This window comes from Pygoscelis adeliae, unplaced genomic scaffold, assembly GCF_000699105.1.
Source record: "Pygoscelis adeliae isolate BGI_AS28 unplaced genomic scaffold, ASM69910v1 Scaffold27, whole genome shotgun sequence".
Lineage (NCBI taxonomy): Eukaryota > Metazoa > Chordata > Aves > Sphenisciformes > Spheniscidae > Pygoscelis > Pygoscelis adeliae.
The window spans coordinates 6,203,207-6,222,916 of NW_008825410.1; the positions used below are offsets into that span (position 1 = coordinate 6,203,207).

The 19,710-nt window shown below is 38.0% G+C and overlaps 1 protein-coding gene across 1 annotated transcript in view; it reads left to right on the forward strand.

Moving 5' to 3' along the window:
- Nucleotides 1–19,710, forward strand: part of LOC103922463 (macrophage mannose receptor 1-like) — a 38,656-nt gene that overhangs the window by 2,555 nt on the left and 16,391 nt on the right. Inside the window, exons 3-19 of the mRNA XM_009330604.1 lie at nucleotides 6–99; nucleotides 1,970–2,371; nucleotides 3,553–3,726; nucleotides 5,251–5,409; nucleotides 6,335–6,448; nucleotides 7,389–7,523; nucleotides 8,380–8,562; nucleotides 10,062–10,219; nucleotides 10,887–11,000; nucleotides 11,339–11,454; nucleotides 11,760–11,908; nucleotides 14,254–14,453; nucleotides 15,827–15,951; nucleotides 16,574–16,661; nucleotides 17,906–18,050; nucleotides 19,057–19,092; nucleotides 19,212–19,387. Of these exons, the coding sequence (XP_009328879.1) occupies nucleotides 6–99; nucleotides 1,970–2,371; nucleotides 3,553–3,726; nucleotides 5,251–5,409; nucleotides 6,335–6,448; nucleotides 7,389–7,523; nucleotides 8,380–8,562; nucleotides 10,062–10,219; nucleotides 10,887–11,000; nucleotides 11,339–11,454; nucleotides 11,760–11,908; nucleotides 14,254–14,453; nucleotides 15,827–15,951; nucleotides 16,574–16,661; nucleotides 17,906–18,050; nucleotides 19,057–19,092; nucleotides 19,212–19,387 (2,568 nt within the window). The remainder of the gene's footprint in view (nucleotides 1–5; nucleotides 100–1,969; nucleotides 2,372–3,552; nucleotides 3,727–5,250; nucleotides 5,410–6,334; nucleotides 6,449–7,388; nucleotides 7,524–8,379; nucleotides 8,563–10,061; nucleotides 10,220–10,886; nucleotides 11,001–11,338; nucleotides 11,455–11,759; nucleotides 11,909–14,253; nucleotides 14,454–15,826; nucleotides 15,952–16,573; nucleotides 16,662–17,905; nucleotides 18,051–19,056; nucleotides 19,093–19,211; nucleotides 19,388–19,710) is intronic.

The window sequence follows — 19,710 nt, forward strand, 5'->3', positions numbered from 1 at the left end:
TTCAGCTTTTGGTGAAGGGAAGAAAAGAAATTATTACAATTATGTTCTCCAGGTTCTTGCTTGTTCTTTCTCTTGTTCACAGTGCTTTGCAGCTGGTGGGTAAGTGTCTCCTGCTTGCCTCCTGTAAAGGCGCTTCCATGTCCTCTGGCATTTCTGGCTGATTTACAGTTCTGTGGCAGTGCCTATATGTACATTATTAGTTTGGGACATATAGATGGGGAGCCTCTTAAGATGCAAGGGCAGGATCTAACAGAAAAACGAAATGGATAGAGAAGGAAGCAAAGACTGAATTCTTAATGGCTTTGTTCATATATAGTGACACTATCATTTCAATAACCCCAGAAGATCAGACCTAAGAAAATAATGAAAGATGTTTAAATGTCTATTTTTTTTTTTTTTTATTCTTTACTCCCGTGTTCTGCTTTTTGAGCTCTTGTTGTCCGGGTAATGGTTAGAAAAATCAGGCAGGAAAAACTTCAGGAGTGGTGAAATGTGGAATTATTTGTAGGACATTAAGATATTCACAGATGATGGCTGTGCAATCCAGAGAGACTTAGTGCTTATAAAGAAGATTATTTTCATTCACTGTTTTGAACAGACTCACTGAATTCACTGGCATTGATAAAGTGGATGAAGTAAAATTTTTGTGAAACAAAGTTGGATTAAGTTTAGGAAAGTTATTGTAGAATTGCAGTAACAATATTACTGCCATCCCTTTAGCCGCACTTCTATTGTAGGGGTTAAACAGATGGCTTCTGGAGACCTGAAAGTTTAAGGTTAAATCCTTTTAGCTTTGTAACTCCTGAGTAAAACTGTTATGGATTGCCTCAGAGTATGTGGTGGTTTTTTTAATTGCTCATGGTATCACTGCAGGCCAGAGTAATTACTTTCAGTGAACTGTATATTATTAACTAAATTGATTTCAACTTTTTGCAGATTTTTAGATGAAATTTCTTTAGCTTTTTAAATACATTTTAATTAAATATGACTCCCAGTGATCAAGATATGTATCAGCGAACAAAACTGGTTATGAATCCCACAAGCTTTGGAGGGAAATACGACCAGGTGGGTCACAAAGTACACCACAAAGCAGCAGAGCAAACTCATAGGCACGATTCGCTACTGCTACTGATAAACTCACTGTAGAACTGAAATTAGCTCAGCTACTTCTACTTTACATTGGAGCCAGTGCTGTAGACATGATCAGAGAAACTATCTGGAGAGCTAGGGACTCAATTTCTGGTACAGGTGGACCTTGTAACTTCCACCAGCCTTTCCACATATTCATGTGGTGGTCAGATGCCACTACTACCCAGTCCTTGCTACTTTCTCAGACTGTGATTGGTTTCCCAATGTCATTCCTAGTTTTACATTGCAATGGCTCATAGTAGATACTGCAGGTCTTGTAGGTCAGCAAGGCCAATGAGTCCAGAATACCCCCTGTGAGGCCCAGAGCTGTTCACCCACATTTATACAGTGAAAAGGAAAGGAAATGTGGATTCAGGAGTGGAGAGACAAATGGCTCAGCAAAGACAGCTGTGACCTCACCAGGAGACCTGTAAGATCTGGCAGGGTGAGGAAAGTTTGTAGAGGTCAGAGGTCTACAAGGCCATGCATCTGAGGATAGATGGAAACAAGGTAATGGTAATAGCAGTGTGGTTGAGGGAATTCACGTGACTGATGTAATTCAATCCAACAAGCTGTGCTCAGATCTGCTGATGCTGCTGACTGCCGCTAATCCACACTATGGCGACATATAATAATGAAATCCATATCCTATTGTCTACCTTACTGTGTTTTAATCAGTAAAATTGATGTTGCATTTGACTCTGTTCAAATACATCATGATTTTATCTGATGTGAATGCAATGACTCCTTGTTCATGTAAATGGGAAGCAGAATCATGTCACATATCCACTATACATATATTCTATATTAACCATTTACTAGGTATTGTTTTGTTTTACAGACATCGAAACATTTTTGATATATAATAAAGTCAACAAGCTCTGTCTTCAGGTGTCTATTGCGCAGTCAGTTAGAACTGCCACTTGCCATCAAGACAATGAATCACAAAAATTCAGGTGGATCACTGATCATCAGCTTATGAGTGTGAGACTGAACCTATGCCTGGGTGTGCCGTCGAAGGAGGATCAGGCTGTGATCACCCTGTATCCATGTAATCGAACAAGTGAGCTCCAGAGGTGGGAATGCAGAAATGAAAGCCTCCTTGCAATCCAAGGAGAGGATTTGTTTTTCGGTCCTGGCAATGAAGAACATGATAATGTTTTGTTAAAGAAGGGGGTGAGTGCAAAGAATAAGTGGAAAATCTATGGGACCGTGGATGTTTTATGTTCCCGGGGATATGAAGGTATGGAAAATTGATTCTTTCATCCTTTCCACTAATTTCTTTGTGAGTATTAGAGTGTTTTGGATCTTTGGCTCTGACTATTCTGATTCCTTCAGTGACCATTAGAGTTTTAGAAAATCAGTGTACTGAGGGAGTTAGCCTTGAATTTAATTTAATATTTATGGCCAAGTATGTATTATATACATATATATATTTATACGATCTATAATATACACACTATTTTAGTATATGTATTACAGTATATTAGTATTACAAATAAGCATTACATATACTCTCTATATATTCTCTAATAAATATATATTAGTGTATACATACTTACTTACTCTTATACTATAGATAAGTATTCTCTAAAGTCACCATTGCTCACCATACTGTGTCACTACATTGTTAATAAGTTTCTTATACAGCAACATTTCCAACCCTAACTATTCTATGATTCTATGAACATGGAAATGAAATTACATCCTCAAGAAAGAAGCACAATATGGGTGAGCTGAGAAAGGGCTGGAAGTACCAGTACAGGCGGAGGAAGTGTGGCTTTTGTGACTCAGCAGATGAGGATGGATGCTCATGGAATAATTATAATTACCAGTGCAATTACCCTTTGTGATTAGCTGAAGTCTGATTGTTCTGAATGGCTTTCCCCCATCCAGAATGAAAGTTCTAAAAACCACCTCACAGGATATTTGAAGTATTAAGCTCTGAGCCTTGCATGTGGGAGCTGTTCCCCTATATGTGAGATAATTCAATGGTCACTGGAATAAAAACGGAGACGGATTGTCTAACCTGATGTTTACTTTTTCCGGGAAGTAGGACTTCTAAATATTAGTTCCTCCTCTTGCACATTTTATATAAATCTTAACATTGTTTAAAATAGTAGTATCTTAGGGTAGAGCTCTGGAGCCTTATTAAGTTTGTAAAAGCATCTTGGTCAGAACAAAAATCTAGTTGTAGACCTCAGCTATGAAATATTACTTTACATCAGAATAGCACTGCTCTGAAACATATGTCAGCAGCTTAAGTCTGAAAAAGTGTTGAAATGAATTTTGTTATGGTTATGGGAAAAGTGACATGGAAAGCACTTTGAGATGCAATTCAGCCATTAACATTGGTTTCACATTTTTCACAGTTTACATTCATTTATTATTTTCCATACTATCTTTATCATTTTGTCTTCTCAGAGACCTTTACACTGCTAGGAAATGCTTTTGGGGCACCCTGTGTATTCCCTTTCATGTACAATAAGCAATGGTACGCCAAGTGCACAGACGCTGGTCGGTCAGATGGCTGGCTCTGGTGTGCAACCACTGCAGACTATGACACCGACCAGCGATATGGATTTTGCCCATCAAAAGGTAAGTTACCTGTTCCCATGCAGTTCTCCTCAGTGTGGTATTGGCAAACCAGCGCTAGCAGAATATGAATATCTTTATAATAATGCATAGTTTACAAGATATTTTAGTATATGATGTATTGCCACATCCTGCAGCTCTCTACTCAAGGAAATAACATGTTGCATAAAGATGTGGAGAAAAGTGTGATTGAAGAGTAAAACAGTATGCAGTTCCCACTAATTGTGGGGGTGTTGCTGAGCAGCACGATAATTTTGAGCTCCTCACTGTTTCCCAGCCAGGATGTGTTCTGTCTCCGTTGTACAACCCTTTTCTGAGGACCCCCATTGCGATGGAAGTGGGCACAAAAATGAGTGCTGTAGGAAGATTAATGATGCAGTTAACATTTCAGCCTGCATGATTCTCATGTGGATATTTTTTTACTTAAGTGGAATGTGTCCTTTTATCCATGCTATTAAGCCCTATTCGTATTGCCTGGGAAGCAGTCTTTCCACCCCTTCTGACAACTGCCTCCCATCCCTGGCATTTCTCTATAACTTCAATCACTTCCTAAAAACTGTCTTCCATTTCTGTGGTCACTTCCCCCTCCATCTCCCTTTATGGCCTTGTTCTTGACAGGGGAGCTTTGCATTCAAGGCGTTGGAGATGCCTCCTGACACTTCTCAACTTTCCCCGATATTCTTCCCCGTTGCTCCTGTTCAACATAATATCTTTTATTATTAAAACACCCCTTTATTCCAGTTGATTCAAAATGTGCTTTTGGTGTGGTTCAAATCCATAGTCCAATATGCTTTCCAGGTCCCTGCGAAGATACCTAGGACACTGAGCCCAAAAGGCATGTGACATAGGGTCAGTGAATAATTCTCAAAGCTTTTGAAAGCCAGTCCCAGCTCTCAGTTCTTTTTGAAATTCAACTTCATACTGACTTTTGGGAATAATCAAATATCTGATTCAATTTTGTATTGTGCTTGATTGAGCATGTACAGATCTTCAACAGACCAAAGATGCAAAAGTAATCAGAAGAGGAGCACAATGCAGCTCAGCACCATTGCAGTGCCCGGGCTCTGAAGCTGTGTGACAGGCAGATCCAGAAGCTCTTTGCAAGGGGGGAATTTATCTAAGGACAGTTTTGATGCTAAATTCACGTCTAGAGCTGGTCCTCACAGCTCTCAGTGGGAACTGCTGTTCAGAAAGAGAAGGAGGAGATGTTGCTTATCTTTTTATAGATTTCACCTAGGATTTCTGCCACAGCACTCCATGCAATATATTTTTCTATGCAATCACTTCCCTTGTAGTAATTTGTGAATTACGTATCTTCATGGAACAGGAGGCAATATATGCCACCTCTACTTGTCAGTTTACAGACCTTAACTTTGTCCTTCCCCATCCCGCTCGTAACACTTTCAGTGCTCTTGAAAGAACAGGACAGGTGACATTTAATGAGAATGCCATGCATAACAAGGACCTGCAACTCATTTTTCTGTGGGTGAGTTACTATCACCCCTGAAATAATTATTTTCTCCACAGATAAAGACACCACCTGGACTACAGATCTGTTAACAAATGTCCACTACCAAATAAACTCTGAATCAGCTCTCATGTGGCACCAAGCCAGGAAGAGCTGTCAGCAGCAAAATGCAGAATTACTGAGTATCACAGACATTCATGAACAAACATACCTTAAAGGTAAGGAAATAAAGCAAACCCTGACTTTTAAATTCAGCATCTGTTCAGTCCATCATGACAGCTAAGGACTATTTAGTATGGTTTTGTCTAATGTTTATGGACCTAAATATGCATGAGTAAGTAAACAAAATCTTTTAGAAATTGCAAGTTCATATCAAAATCACTGCCAAGTTTACACAGAATTCAAAGTATTCCAGCATCCTGCAAGTGTAACAGTTTGACTTTCTATTTAAAAATGTTATCTTGTATTAAAACTTCGTTGACTTTTTTTTAAAAGAGGAAAAAAATATTCTGAAAAGTAAATGAAAGTTTCATTTTTCATCAAAAGGAACCTTTAAACCAAATTGAAAATAAGAGAAAAGAGATATCTGTGTGCCAAAAGAAAGATGTGTTTTGTGTCAAATGCAGTTTGGCATCTGATTTTTTCATTCCTTTGACAAACTGAAAACTATCAGTTATTCATAGATCCCAAATCGTGGCTCTACCTACCCATGTATCGCTGGAGGAATGGTATGGAATAAACTATCTCTTGTTATTTTTAATGATGAATTTAACTTCTAAGAGCTCTATTATTACTGTTTATACTTACATTGTACCAATATTTCTACTTAAATAAATCCAGTGTTGTACAGAATTTAGCCTATTCTAAACAATAGGCTGAAACACTTTAATTTTGGATATACTCTGTGGCATCTCATCTGTGCTCATTTTTCATTGGGTGATAGAGTAAGAGGGTTTTTTTTGTTTGTTTGCTTTTTACACTAATGAAAGCTTCAGCATATTTCAATTTATCAGGTATCTCAGTATCTAAAGATATTTGTAGTTAGATATTTAAGAATTGTAAGTCTTCCTAGAGACATTATTAGTGACTATTGCAAATACAAAAGGGATTTATAAAATCATTTATCTTCTTCTGGTTACTTAGATTTAACAGAAGGTACAGATTCTGCACTGTGGATTGGACTCAACAGACTGGACTTGAGGAGTGGATGGGAGTGGATTGGAGGAAACCCCTTCCGGTACTTAAACTGGGCTCCAGGTAGTTGTGACTTTGTTTGATTCTGTTTTTCCAAAGAAAAAATATACATACGTCAAATACTGCTTTAAATTCTATTATCAGATAGATATGCCATGAGATATGTATTTTAGCTTTTCTTGCTTTAGCCTTAGAAAAAGCTTTTTTTCTATAGCAATATAAGCCAGAAACTTAGAATCATTAAGGTTGGAAAAGACCTCTAAGATCATCGAGTCCAACCGTCAACCCTACACCACCATGCCCACTAAACCATGTCCCTAAGCGCCTCATCTACCCGTCTTTTAAATACCTCCAGGGATGGTGACTCAATCACTTCCCTGGGCAGCCTCTTCCAATGTTTAACCACTCTTTCAGTAAAGAAATTTTTCCTCATGTCCAATCTAAACCTCCCCTGGTGCAACTTGAGGCCATTTCCTCTCGTCCTATCGCTTGTTACTTGGGAGAAGAGACCGAGACCCACCTCGCTACAGCCTCCTTTCAGGTAGTTGTAGAGAGCGATGAGGTCTCCCCTCAGCCTCCTTTTCTCCAGGCTAAACAACCCCAGTTCCCTCAGCTGCTCCTCATAAGACTTGTTCTCCAGACCCCTCACCAGCCTCGTTGCCCTTCTCTGGACACGCTCCAGCACCTGATGTATTTCTTCTACGTATTGCAACAATATTTTAGCTCTGAAAGCAATACTGTCTTTCCCCAAAATATACTGTCTTTCCAAATCTTGTCTCTAGCAACAAAACTATGAAGGGGTTACATGTTCATATTAACTTAAATGATACTACATTTCATACAGACATTCCCACTACCTCAGTTCTTGCCAAAGCTGGGAAAGACGTGATCTTTGGGGCTCTCACTTCAGCCAGGAGTGATTTTTCCTGTGCATTTTAGAGCTTAGAGCTCTATTTGCCTTTCAGAAAAGTTCTTTTTTTTTTTTCCTGTACCTTTCCCAAAGGAAGCCCCTCTCCAGAATCTGGAAAACTCTGTGCGGTTTTGAATCCTGAAACAAAAGCTAAATGGCAAAATTGGGAATGTGATCAGAAACTTGGTTACATTTGTAAGAAAAGAAACTTTACCTCGGTTCCCTCAGGTATGTTGATATATGTTGATAATCAAAAGTGGAAGCTGTTATCTCAATTGCTCAGCATTCACATTGACAAAGATGAGCAGGAGAATTTTATTAGAAATAGAAACTATTTCTTGTTTATCTGGTTTGCTTTTTACAACCATCGCACCATTTTTAGGCTGATCTTCAGTCCCACAACACACAGAATGAAACACGTAAAAGCAAAGAATATGCAACTTGTCCTGTCTGTCCATGTTTTGGTAGTCAGGTCTCCCTTTTGAATACACACACTACTGAGCATGAAAAGGGAGAACAAACAAAAATTATTTTTCAGAAGACTGACATTAGTAAAAATAAGCAGAAAGAAGAAAGATTGACACATTGCAAAGATAAAAGATATTTTCAGTGTATAAAGATTTCCCTGTTGGTGTTTCCCTATGTATCTGTCTAGTTGTAAATCTGTCTAGATGACTTTTACTCTATCAATATACTTAATCTTTTAAAAATTCATAAGCATTCTATGTTAGGTGCAGATAGTTTCTGATTTCTCTTATCTGACCAATAAGTACTAAGTAATGCAGAAGCTGTTAAAATTAATATATTAGTGTATTTGTTACAGACATTTGACTATGTAAGAACCTTAGAATTTGTATTAAATAATATTTGTATTAAAAAGCTTTCCTTTTCCAAGCTAAAAAATGCCAGATTTAGAATCATATTTATGTTTACTATGTTTTGTGTCCATCATTTCCTTATAATGAGAATTTCCAAAGAAAATTCTTAGTTTAGAACTTTTGCACAGAATAAGTGAAAACATTTTCAGTGTCATGTCCCCTGCATGGCATTTGAACTCCTCTAAAACACTGATATTTGTTCCTAGGTGACATTGGGCCTGTTACTTGCCCAGATGGATGGGTACCATATATAGATCACTGTTATAAGATCTTCAGGGAGACAAAAGCATGGGAAGAAGCTTTGACGTCTTGTCAGAAGGAAGGGAGTCACCTGGCCAGCATCCAAAGCCTCGAGGAGCACAGCTTTATGGTGTCTCGGCTTGGGTACAGTGAGTGTTTCCGGGGGGGCTTTTGCCTTTGTCTGCATGTAAGAAGCACCAGTTAGTTGAATTGAGATGTAGGAATTGTATTAACATGAAACACTGCAGCCAAAGACATGTGAGGAGCCAGAGGACCAGTGAGAAGCTTTCTTAGTGAAAGGATTATGAAATATAACTTCCACTTTGAAAGAGTGCTTTTTATGGAAAACCAGCATATTTGTACTGTTTTCTGTGCATCTGGGGGAACCTACAGTGTGGGTCTAAGTCATTCTCTGCATCTTGTGGTCAACCAGCACCCAGATCAGCAAGTTCACAGGTCTCTGAAGAAGTGACGGAAGAAACCTACCAAAGAAAGTTTAGCTCTCTACACTGCCGGATGGAAAAGATCAACAAAGCTAGCCAAGGTGGCTTCCAGACAGTAAGCTGTGGAATTGCCTGGGCTGCCTAAAGAACAGTACTCAGGTCACTGGATCTAACATGTCATCGTGGTCTTGCCATGGCCTTTTTAATATCCCTCGCAGAAATGTGAGGAGTCTGTAGATATGTTGCTACTTTTTGCCCCTGTTAGCTATTTGCTTTTTTTTCCCCATGCTTAGAGGTAGTGAAAGCCTTAATTAACTATTGAAAAAGTGAAAGGTATTCAAGACAGAAAAAATTCTTTCTTCAGAAACATTAATTTGTCTGCTTAGTGTCCAACCATACAAGGAGATATTTTTGGTTTCTTATACTTTTTGATTCTGGTATCATACCCCAGTTTAGTGACTACTGAAGAAATTGTGAATATCCTTCGTATCTTTCTTTCTTTCTCATTTTTGTGAATGCTGCCTAAATTTACCTTTTATTTTCCTTGCTTTCCTTTCATTAAGAATGCCTAAAACCATAGGATCATACAGTGGTTTAGGCCAGAAGGAACCCCGGAGGTCGTTTAGTCCAGCCTTGGCTTGGAGCAGGGCCAGCCTCAAAGTCAGATCTGGTTGCTGACAGCCTTTCCCTGCTGAGTTTTGGATGTTGTTGAAACTCTGATTTTACTTATTGCCTAAAGAGTTGATCTAGGGCCAGGGGGTTGGGCTTAGGGCGTTTCTCTGCTTTTTTCATTTTGTTAAAAGAAGCTTAAAACATTCGCATTTCAAGTTACATAAAAACAGTCTTTTAAAATCTGACCAGTGCAACAGAACCTAAAAAGTAACTATTCACACAGCTCTATCATACCACCATAGTGTATTAGCATTAGGTTGGTCATTTAGTCTTCTCCCACCACTATGAGGAATAGTAGCAAAATTTTTTGATCCAGTGCAGGGATTCCATTACAGCTTGATTTCCCAAAGCATACTGTCTTCACTCTAATATCTATGTGAAAATATTAATTTATAAAGTGATCATGCAACACTAAATAATTTTATGTTTCATAAATTTATGAAATGGATTATATGTTCTAGAGCTTGAGGGTGCTGTGGAAAAGATGCAGTGGCATAAGAGATCTTTTCTAGTTATGTATTTCCATGTTTTAGAGCCAACAGACAAGCTATGGATTGGGCTGAATGATCATAAGGTTCAAATGTATTTTGAATGGAGTGATGGTACACCAGTGACATACACAAAATGGCACCTGGGAGAGCCATCCCCCACAAACAACAGGCCAGAAGATTGTGTACTGATCAAGGGCCAGGTAACATTATTCAACATATATTTTACTTTAATATTGAAACTAACTTCTTAATAAAAGAATAATGTGCCCTGCTATTTCAGCAACTGGCTAGGGCCAGAAAAAGGGATGTGGGGACAAAGGATGAGATTAAATATGACCTTTCATTAAAAAAAAAAGGAAAAAGAAAATGAAAGCGTTACTGTATCACTGATGAAATTTCCTCTTTAAGTTCATCTGAAAGTCACCAATGAAATTATTAGGGCTATAAAACAGGTCTCTGAATGTAGTTTGAGTACATTCTCCTACTCCTTTTCCTCTGGTGGTAATAGTGGCGTGTGGGGATCCCTGCTGCTTCCTTTGTGCCTGCTCATTCGCCCATCCTTGCATGGCACAACTGCCTGTGCAGGGCCCTGCAGAACAGGTCGGGGACCAGCTCCCTGCACCCTCATCCCTTCTTATCACTACCAGCCGTAGCTGTACTGCTATAACCCAGTCTACTATTTCACTGAATGTGAGCAGATTTATTTCTGTTATCAACTAGGGGAATTGGATAAGGAAAAAAAATATTTCTGTTTCAAAATGAAAGGAGAAAGAAAATGAATGGTTTTCATTATAAAGAAATTATTCATTTTCTTTGGATTATTCATCTTAACCTTAACTTGTTATTTCATTCTTTTTCCTGGCACAGAATGGTTATTGGGCAGACTATGTCTGTGAGAAGAAAGCTGGCTACATTTGTAAAAGAAAACCTATATCACAAATAACTGGAGAAAAGGAAATTACCGATGCAGGCTGCAAAAATGTAAGTAAGTATATAAGAATGGACATCAGTTTCCCAGATCAAATAAGTACCTTGTCAGAGAATCATCTAGAATTATTTGAATTATTTATATTATTTATGTATAGATTTTTTTTTGTTTTATTTGTTAAGAATGTTATCTCTCTCTCAGTTACTTTAAACTTTAGAAAGCCATTTACAGAAACCGCTTAGAAGGAATCTGTAATTTCACTGCAAAAGGTTTCTAATTCATAATATTCATGATTATTGTGCTTCATTAATTTTGAAATGGTATAGTTCACTTAATACATGATATCACAATTATTTAAAAGTTATATGGAAATCCTAAAATCATGTTACAGGGCTGGAGAAGATACGGGACCTACTGCTATTTTATTGGACATGTTCCAGCAACATTTTCAGAAGCAAACAGCACTTGTGAAGGAGAAAAAGGTTACTTAGCCACAGTTGAAAGTAGGTATGATAATGACTTTTCCTTGGCTTTTAAATAGGCAAAGGTTGTATATTCTGAAATATTCCTGGAACTACAATTCTAACACGTCAAACAGCAAATTATCTAAGTTACAGATGAGGTCTCTAGTTGAACAACAGAAAAGCCTCACTTTTTTTTGTTGATTTATAGAGAGTCAGAACCGTATCGTAAGGTCCTCTCCCCCAGTCTGAAGCAAGGAAAAAGAGAAAAGGATTCATCAGCAGATTAGACAAGTAGGATTTGGATAAATGACTTTGTTTTCACTTGCGTCTTTATGATCCCTTTTACAGGTATGAACAAGCTTATCTGACTAGCCTTGTCGGGCTGAGGCCTGAGAAGTATTTCTGGCTTGGTCTCTCTGACGTGGAGGACCAAGGCACTTTCAGGTGGGCCAATGGTGAAGCCGTCTCCTTCACACACTGGGATGCAGCAATGCCCGGTAGGTGCCGTGACAGTGGATAGTAGGTGCTCTCTGAGGTTGTGGTCCCTATTTGGGTTTGCATTGGCGATGTCCTCCGAATTTTATGCTTAAAGCTTTCAGTATATTTTACAAGAACTGGCAGATCTCAAAACCCATCTTTTAATTTCAAAGGGAACAATTTGAACTGCAGTTTTATATTAGGACATCTGATATATTTATCCATAAGATTAACCTTTTGGCTCATCTTCACGAAGACATAAACAGGAGTTACAGGCAGTTCCTGAGACTATTCCACCCTCATCCCTCTAGTGGTAAAGTTAGCCTGGGAGAAGAGTCTGAAACAGAGCAATTGTAATAAGGATTTTAAGTTAGAATGACAAAATCACAGTATCAAAAATGATCATACCATTTATTTTTTTTTACTTGTGATGCTAAGAAAATTACATTCACAGGATCATACTGTGCAGAAGCACAGAAAACAAGATTCCAAAATGCCATGAGGGAATCTGCTCTCCCCAAGATATACTACATCCCTCCTAGTTATCATTTGAAAACTTTCTCAAAAACTTTCAGTGAGGCTATAAAATGTACAATAAAATAAAAATAATAAAAAATTGCAAAAGACATAGAGTAATAAAACTTCTGTAAACGCCAGGGAGTCTATGGTGCCAGGAGATGATCAGAGTATAAAGGGAGCACTCGGAGATCAGTCTGGAAACGTGAAGAAAAATTAGTTTCCTTGCATCTGTGTTCATTGAGGAAGAAAACAGTCTTTCTGTGCTGGAAAGTTTTTTTGTGAGGGTATGACCAGAAAGTCTATTCCAAGATGAAATACCAGGAGAACAGATTATGGAATAAATCGGTGACCTGAAGAATAGCAAGTCAGGACTAAGCACAGCTGCAAAAGCATCCAGGAGCTGTAAAGGTTACATTAAGTGAACTGTTCACTTTAATGTGTAACTACCTGTTAAAACTGCCATGACAGCTAAAGGGTGAAAAAAGGCAAATTTGGTGCCAACATTTAAAATGGTTCCAGGGAGATGTGGGGAAATACAGATGAATGAGTCATTGGTGAATTAGCTGAATCTGTAATAAAGAATAGAATAAAGAAGATATAGAATATAGAAGATATATAAAATTACTTGTGTAAAGGGAGGTCATGCTCACAGATTTCCTGGAGCTCCCCACAGGAGCCAAAAGCATATGAATAAGGGAAATCTAGTTAGTGTGGTCTATCTCAATTACCAAAAACCTTTCAGCTAATCTGACCTGACACAGGAAAGCTCTTACAAGAATAAAAATTTTGATGAAAAGGCAGGGAATGGAAGGTGGGTTTTTATTTTTATGATATGGGCTATTTTTTACTGGGGAAGAGTGTTTACCAACAGAATCCCATAATGATCTATGCCAAAGCCTATGCTATTCAACATATCTACAGACAATCTGGAAAAGGTGAAATAGTGAGGTGACAAGATTTGCTGATGATACTCATTTATTTCTGACAGTGAAAATATGCCTGTGAGAAAACGCAGGATGATGTCAGGAGAATAAGTGACTGAGCATGATCAGTAAAAAGGCAGGTGAACTTTGATGCAGGTAAAGTGATGCTCATAGGAACAAACATATGTCTTGAATTGACATAAAATGATGGACTTATAGCTGACCATTTCGTTTCAGGAGTCAGTTCTTGGCACCATGGTAGACAGGTCCATTAAAACATCAGGTCTGTGCTCAATAGGAATAAAAAAGCAAATAAAATGTTAAGAATACTTAGGAAATGAAGAAAGAACACAAATAAGCCATTGTATAAGCCCATTGTGTGCATTTGACTGCATCTTGTGTGATGTATGCACCTCTGGTCCCCTCTGAGAGAATATACTAAAATTACAGCAAATGTCATGGGATAAGCTTCATCACATCTCTGTTGAGGTTTGCATGCCTGCCCTATGTATGCACCGTATGTATGGTTTTGTTTCCATCTATATGAAAATCACTAGCTTCCTGATATAAATCTTCCTGATATATGCTACCTGATATAAAACAGGCTTAATGTAAGTAGGAGTGAGGTCCTCACTTGAAAACACAGGTTTTCACTGTAAAAAGCAACAACTTACTTTCTACCCATAGAATTAATTATGCAGGACATTCAAAATAAAAAAAAGCAGGTTCCCGAACTGATCATGACCTCCTCAAACAGAAAATACTGCTCTTCACCTGTGTGAAAAACACCTAAAATACAACTCTGCTAATCAAGTGTTATTGTATGGCAAGAAGCAAATGACCACTGCTCAAAGATTTTAAGTAAGAATTAAACAATTTAGACTGTATAAAATGTCCAACATGTTTTTTTATTTCTCATAAAGGAAGTAATCCAGGATGTGTAGCCATGAGAACTGGGACTGCAGCTGGACTATGGGATGTTCTTGACTGTGAGACAAAGCAAAAATATATCTGTAAGCAATGGGCAAAGAATGCAACAGCTCCACCTATTCCAACTACTGCTCTGGTCCCCACATGTCCTGAAGGTTGGGTATCAAACAACCATAGTAGTTCCTGTTTTAAAGTAAGTGCCTAAATCGTTAAAAGAAGAAGAAAGGCTTTGAACTGCTTGATTTGGGGGAGTGGGGGGGAAAGAAAGAAAAAGGAAGTGACATCTTCATTTTGCAATAGCTGAGATTGGAATATAGCAAAAAAAACCCCCCAAAAACCAAACATCCGAGGGAATTATCCACAGAAAGGGAGAAACTAAGGAAGAAAGATGAGGCTGAAGGGACTGGACACAAGGGGAGGGAGAAGGACACAGGAAAGAAAATGAGGAAGTTTGTGCCCCAGGGGTTGAATGAATTGGAGCAGAAAATGGAAGAAGAGAAACATAAATATCAAGTCCCTAGAAAGACGTAAAGAAAAGAGAAAAAAGAAGAAACAAGAAACAATATTTGCAAAATTATTACGAGAACAATGTCAAAATGCTGTATTAAACAGCAGAAGCAGCAAAGCTTGGCTGTTAGCGTGGCTCTTTATATCAGTTGTGGTCACTAGGTTGTGCAAAGATCCCATATTTATCTGAGGTCTGTGAGAGTTCAGGGAACGAAGTAGAGAAACAGTGATGTGTATCCACAAGCAGCACAATGTCTAAGGCTGGACCTTGCTAAGATAAGCACATTACCCCCTGAAATAAAGCATAAGAAGTCACATGAAAGGTTAATTAAACCAGTGTTTATGAAGGACATTTGTTAGAGAGTTTCTGATGCAAAGCTACAGATTACTCATATTTGAAGTACACTCAGTTATGTCTGAACAGGCATACAAAAGTACTTTGAACAAGAAATGAGGGTAATGTGCAAACATGGATTTGGGATCATGCAGAATAGAAATGTGCTAAGCCAAGTGTGAGATGTTAATATTTCTTATCACTTTATTGAATTAATGAGTCCTTCTCTTTTTATTATGTTATTTTTTTCATTTCTTTCAAACTCAGCTGGAATGATTTACTTGGGCTCCTCTACCCCCAAATCATCATTTTTAGCTTTGGTCAGACTTGTGTTTATTCTCTGTTAAACTAACGAAATGTTAGACATCATATTGCAAATGTAAAGTGAGAGCTGTAAACCACCATGAGGTCATTCTTTTGCCTGTATCTTCAGACTCCTTCCAGGCCACCTTGCCTCTCCACCACAACCACTCTTCTTTCCCTTCATCTGGAAGGTGGCCTGGGCCCTCCTATTCCCTTCTAGCAATTCCTTCCCTTTGTTGTCACCACTACGCTAACTAGCTGGACAACTCTAGTGCAAAAATTTTATGAACAGAGTAATTAATGCTATTTCTTTTACGGACTTTTACTTGGCTTGTATGAAACCTCATTTATGGGTGAGTGAGACTATGATTCTTTATTTTTTTATAACATATATAATATGTTTTAAAGTAATTTCTCCATAGTGTTTTTACAGATCAAATATTAAAAAGAAATCATGGCTTGAAGCTCGAGATTTTTGTAGAGAAATAGGAGGGGATCTGGTCACCATTAACAGTAAAAAGGAGATACCGTTACTAGTAAGAGCAATGTAGTGAGTATCTGCTGTATGTTTATCTTACCAGATTTAAGAGCCATTTCATATGAATTATGATGAATGCTCTTAGATGATTTCTGAAACATATGGATTCCTCAAAAGCCAAAAAACCTGTGATACTTTGAAATTGTATCTACTCATGAATGTTTTTAACTGTTTCATGAAAAGAAGAGTTGTTTATATCCAGGAAATTAAAAAAGCCGGTATCATGATTACTAGATATAATTTAGAAATACATGAAATTGTGGGGGGGTGGTATTTTTAGTAGGGTAGAAAACATGACCAATATATTTACTTCTGACTCACCTTGAAGTAGTCAATGCTGAGACCATTTTCTGAATCTGTGAAGGCCTTTCCTAAGAAAACAGAACATAGAGGAAATACAGGATCAGTACTACTAATAAGTCTGATAAATAAGCCATGGCCACTGAGCCATAGAAATATTAGATATTTCTATGAAGAACATATGCATCTGTATGTCCTTCACCAAAGGTAACAGGGTAATTATTACAACTTCACTGCACTTTACAATGTGCTCTAGAAAGTTTAATGATGTGTTTCTGGATGTTTTTTGTGTTGATGTTTACATACTGCTTTGCCTTTTAATTTCTGCTAGTGACACTCACTGTAGCTTTCAAAAAGTTTGGCTCGGTATAGTTTCCTTGAATCCAGATGAAGGATTTGCCTGGAGTGATGGCTCTCCAGTGAGTATTTTAATTTTTCATCAAATTTGTTTGCTTAAGATGTTTTGGGGTTTGTACATGTACTTTTCAGGTTTTTACCTTTATCCTCATCAAAGAAAACACTAATTCTGCAAACATTTACATGGTTGTTAACCTTTATTATCATGAGTAAAATCACGGCAACAGATCTGAATACATGGAAATCATCTGTATCTCATCAGGATCTGTAGCTTTCTGCACAGTACTCCAACATATTTTCTTTTCCAAGAGTATAATATGAACACATAACATCAGAACATAAAAATTCATCATATCAGATCTTGTACCCTGTCTCTGGCAGTGGCCAGAAGCATCTTAAGAGCTAATCAAACTGCAACCAGATTTCCCAGTATACTCCTGCATCCCTCAGTAAGTGATGACTCAGGGTCTTTCAGAACTGGAGCTCAGATCTAAAATCTTTATTTATTTATTTCCATGAATTTATCTGGTCATCTCTCAAGCCCATGTAAATATCCACAGATGTGTGAAATGTTCCTGCAGGATTCCACTGCTTATTACCCCCCCTTCACTCCTACACTCTATTCCCAATGTTTTAACTCAAGCAAGGACGTTTTCTCTTATCCTGTCGCACATTAGTTTCCGTAAACGTTTTGGGAAGCGATCTTATCAAGAACTTTTTGAAAATCCCAAGTAGGTTATATCAAATGGTTCTCCATTCCCATTTGGATGTTAGTTTCTTCGGAGATAACTCCGCTAGGTTTGTAGGACATGACTTCCCTCCCAAAAGCCATACTCCCATCCTCATTAACCACAGGGAAGGGAAGATGTGAATGTTGAATTGATGCTCAATATGGTCACTGCCACCAGACAGCTGTTGGACAATGTAATTTTGAACCAGGTCACAGTTGATGAAGTGAAAACTACCTTGTCTGCACATGATTAGCATGAGAGGAATGGGGGTGAAGTTCATAGCTAGGTAGAGTTCATTAGAAACCGTCCGTTTACCTGTTTCTGTTCTGGCTGTGTCTAGGGCTTGAGGCACAAACAAGAGGAAAATCCCTACATGGCAAGACAGCCTGATGTCCTGATCACTGACATCATTGCCCCACTGTAAAATTCTTATACCTATTGCTTTCCCTATATTTGCACCTTTTTTTAGTGAGAGACAGAATCTTTCAGACAAAACCTGTTTGTTTCTGTTTGCCAATGGAGAGTACAACTACTGAAACAGATGAAAAGAGTAACAAAGATGATTTCTTCTATAGGTTAGGTACACAAACTGGGATGACAGTCCAAGAAATTCAGGAGGACGCAAGCTCTGTGGCGTATTCAACGGTGGGATTCATTCTACACGATGGTTTCTTTCGGTCTGTGAAGTACAGCTTGACTGGGTTTGTCAAATAAAAAAAGGTAGATTTATTCTTCTCTTTAAGCAAGAAGCTTAAATAACTTCAGCGGTAGTTGCTTTCTAATACAAGTTGCTGGAGAAAGACAAAAAATTTTAAAGAAATACTTTTTCCAAATGGAGGTCAAGAGCATTGGGTAACATCATATAGGCCAGGATTTTTCAATGCTAGATGATGAGAATAAACAAATTTATTTCTTCATGTAAATTAAGATGTATAAATAATACATGTGTTTGTGAGGGTTTCACAGATTGCAAAGTTTTTGAATATTAAGAAGTTTTTGCTTGTATTTTTTTAATGTAGGAAGTAAGGAGTTGTGAATTCCTTACAACACTGTTTTTTACACTAACACAGGTAAAGCTAAAAACCAAATACAATATGTTGGTACACCAAAGATTTAGTGGTGCTCCAGGTTGTCCTTTAACATTATTCAGGATTCAACTGCTTTTGGAAAAGCAATGGTTCAAAGCAGTGGTATTTCTTTTTTCTATTGGACCCAGAAATAACTCACAGTTATTATATATAGTCAGTATATATAGTCATATTTCCTTTTGCTTACAAATATTTGGGACTGGGAGAAACTTTGATAGACCTAAAGTAAATCTAGTGTAAATTTTCTCCCTCTTGATAAGAAGACCCCTTTGGAGGATTATGGAATGTCTACTGATGGATCAGTAAAGGGGTTAAAAGCCAAAGGTTAAAGTGTTTCAGATAAATCTACTGTGACTTACAGACTGGAAGAGCAATTTTCCCTTACAAGAATGTGATCCAGCCAAAGCTATGACTTTGCTGACGTGAAACACAGTTTATGATACAAAATTGTAAGTAGATGACCATGCATATTGCATAATATGTAGCTGAAATGTGTGGTCAAGCTTGCTTTCTAGTCAATGGCAAGGGAGTAGAGAATCGTGCTTTGTTCCTCACTCTGCTCCTTGCAGTCAGTCACAAGTTACATCATAAAACATGCTACAGAGATGCGTCATGCGTTCTATTCTCTTGTTTTGCAGGAGTGCCATTAAAATCTGAACCAACCGACACGTATAGTAGGTTTTTGTGTACATTTATTCATCTTGTTAATTATTTTTTATCAAAATCGTTATTCTAAAATGAGCTTTTGTGTTCTACAGATACAGAATTTAAGGCTACCTTATTTATCTTCCAGCATATAAAACCACTGCGGATGGATGGGTCATATATGAAGATAAACTATACTACATCAGCAAAGAACATGTCTCCATGGAAAAAGCCCAAGAGTTTTGCAGAATGAATTCTGCAGACCTGGTTGTTGTTAATAGTAATAGTGAGAGAAGGTTCCTACAGAGAGCGCTAAAAGAAAATGTAAGAATCACTATAGACAGACAGCCTAAAGTACAAATGCTTTTGACAATCTGTTTGCAAAAACTTTAATTGCCTCAGAAGTAGAGCTATCAGCATTTTCACTAACAAAATCGGCCTGAGAGGAGATCTATGAAATTCCCCCCAAACGTGCCCTTTGCTCCCATGGGATTTGGCCTCTCCTGCTCTGCGCCAGCTGTGCTGAGGCACTGAGGCAGGCTGGTGGGAAGAGCGATGTGGGAAGGTGCCAGCTGTGCTGGCTTGGGAAGTAGCTGGTGTGAGAGGGAGACTTCAGGTCATCATTAGACGGTGCTGCAGTCCTAGGG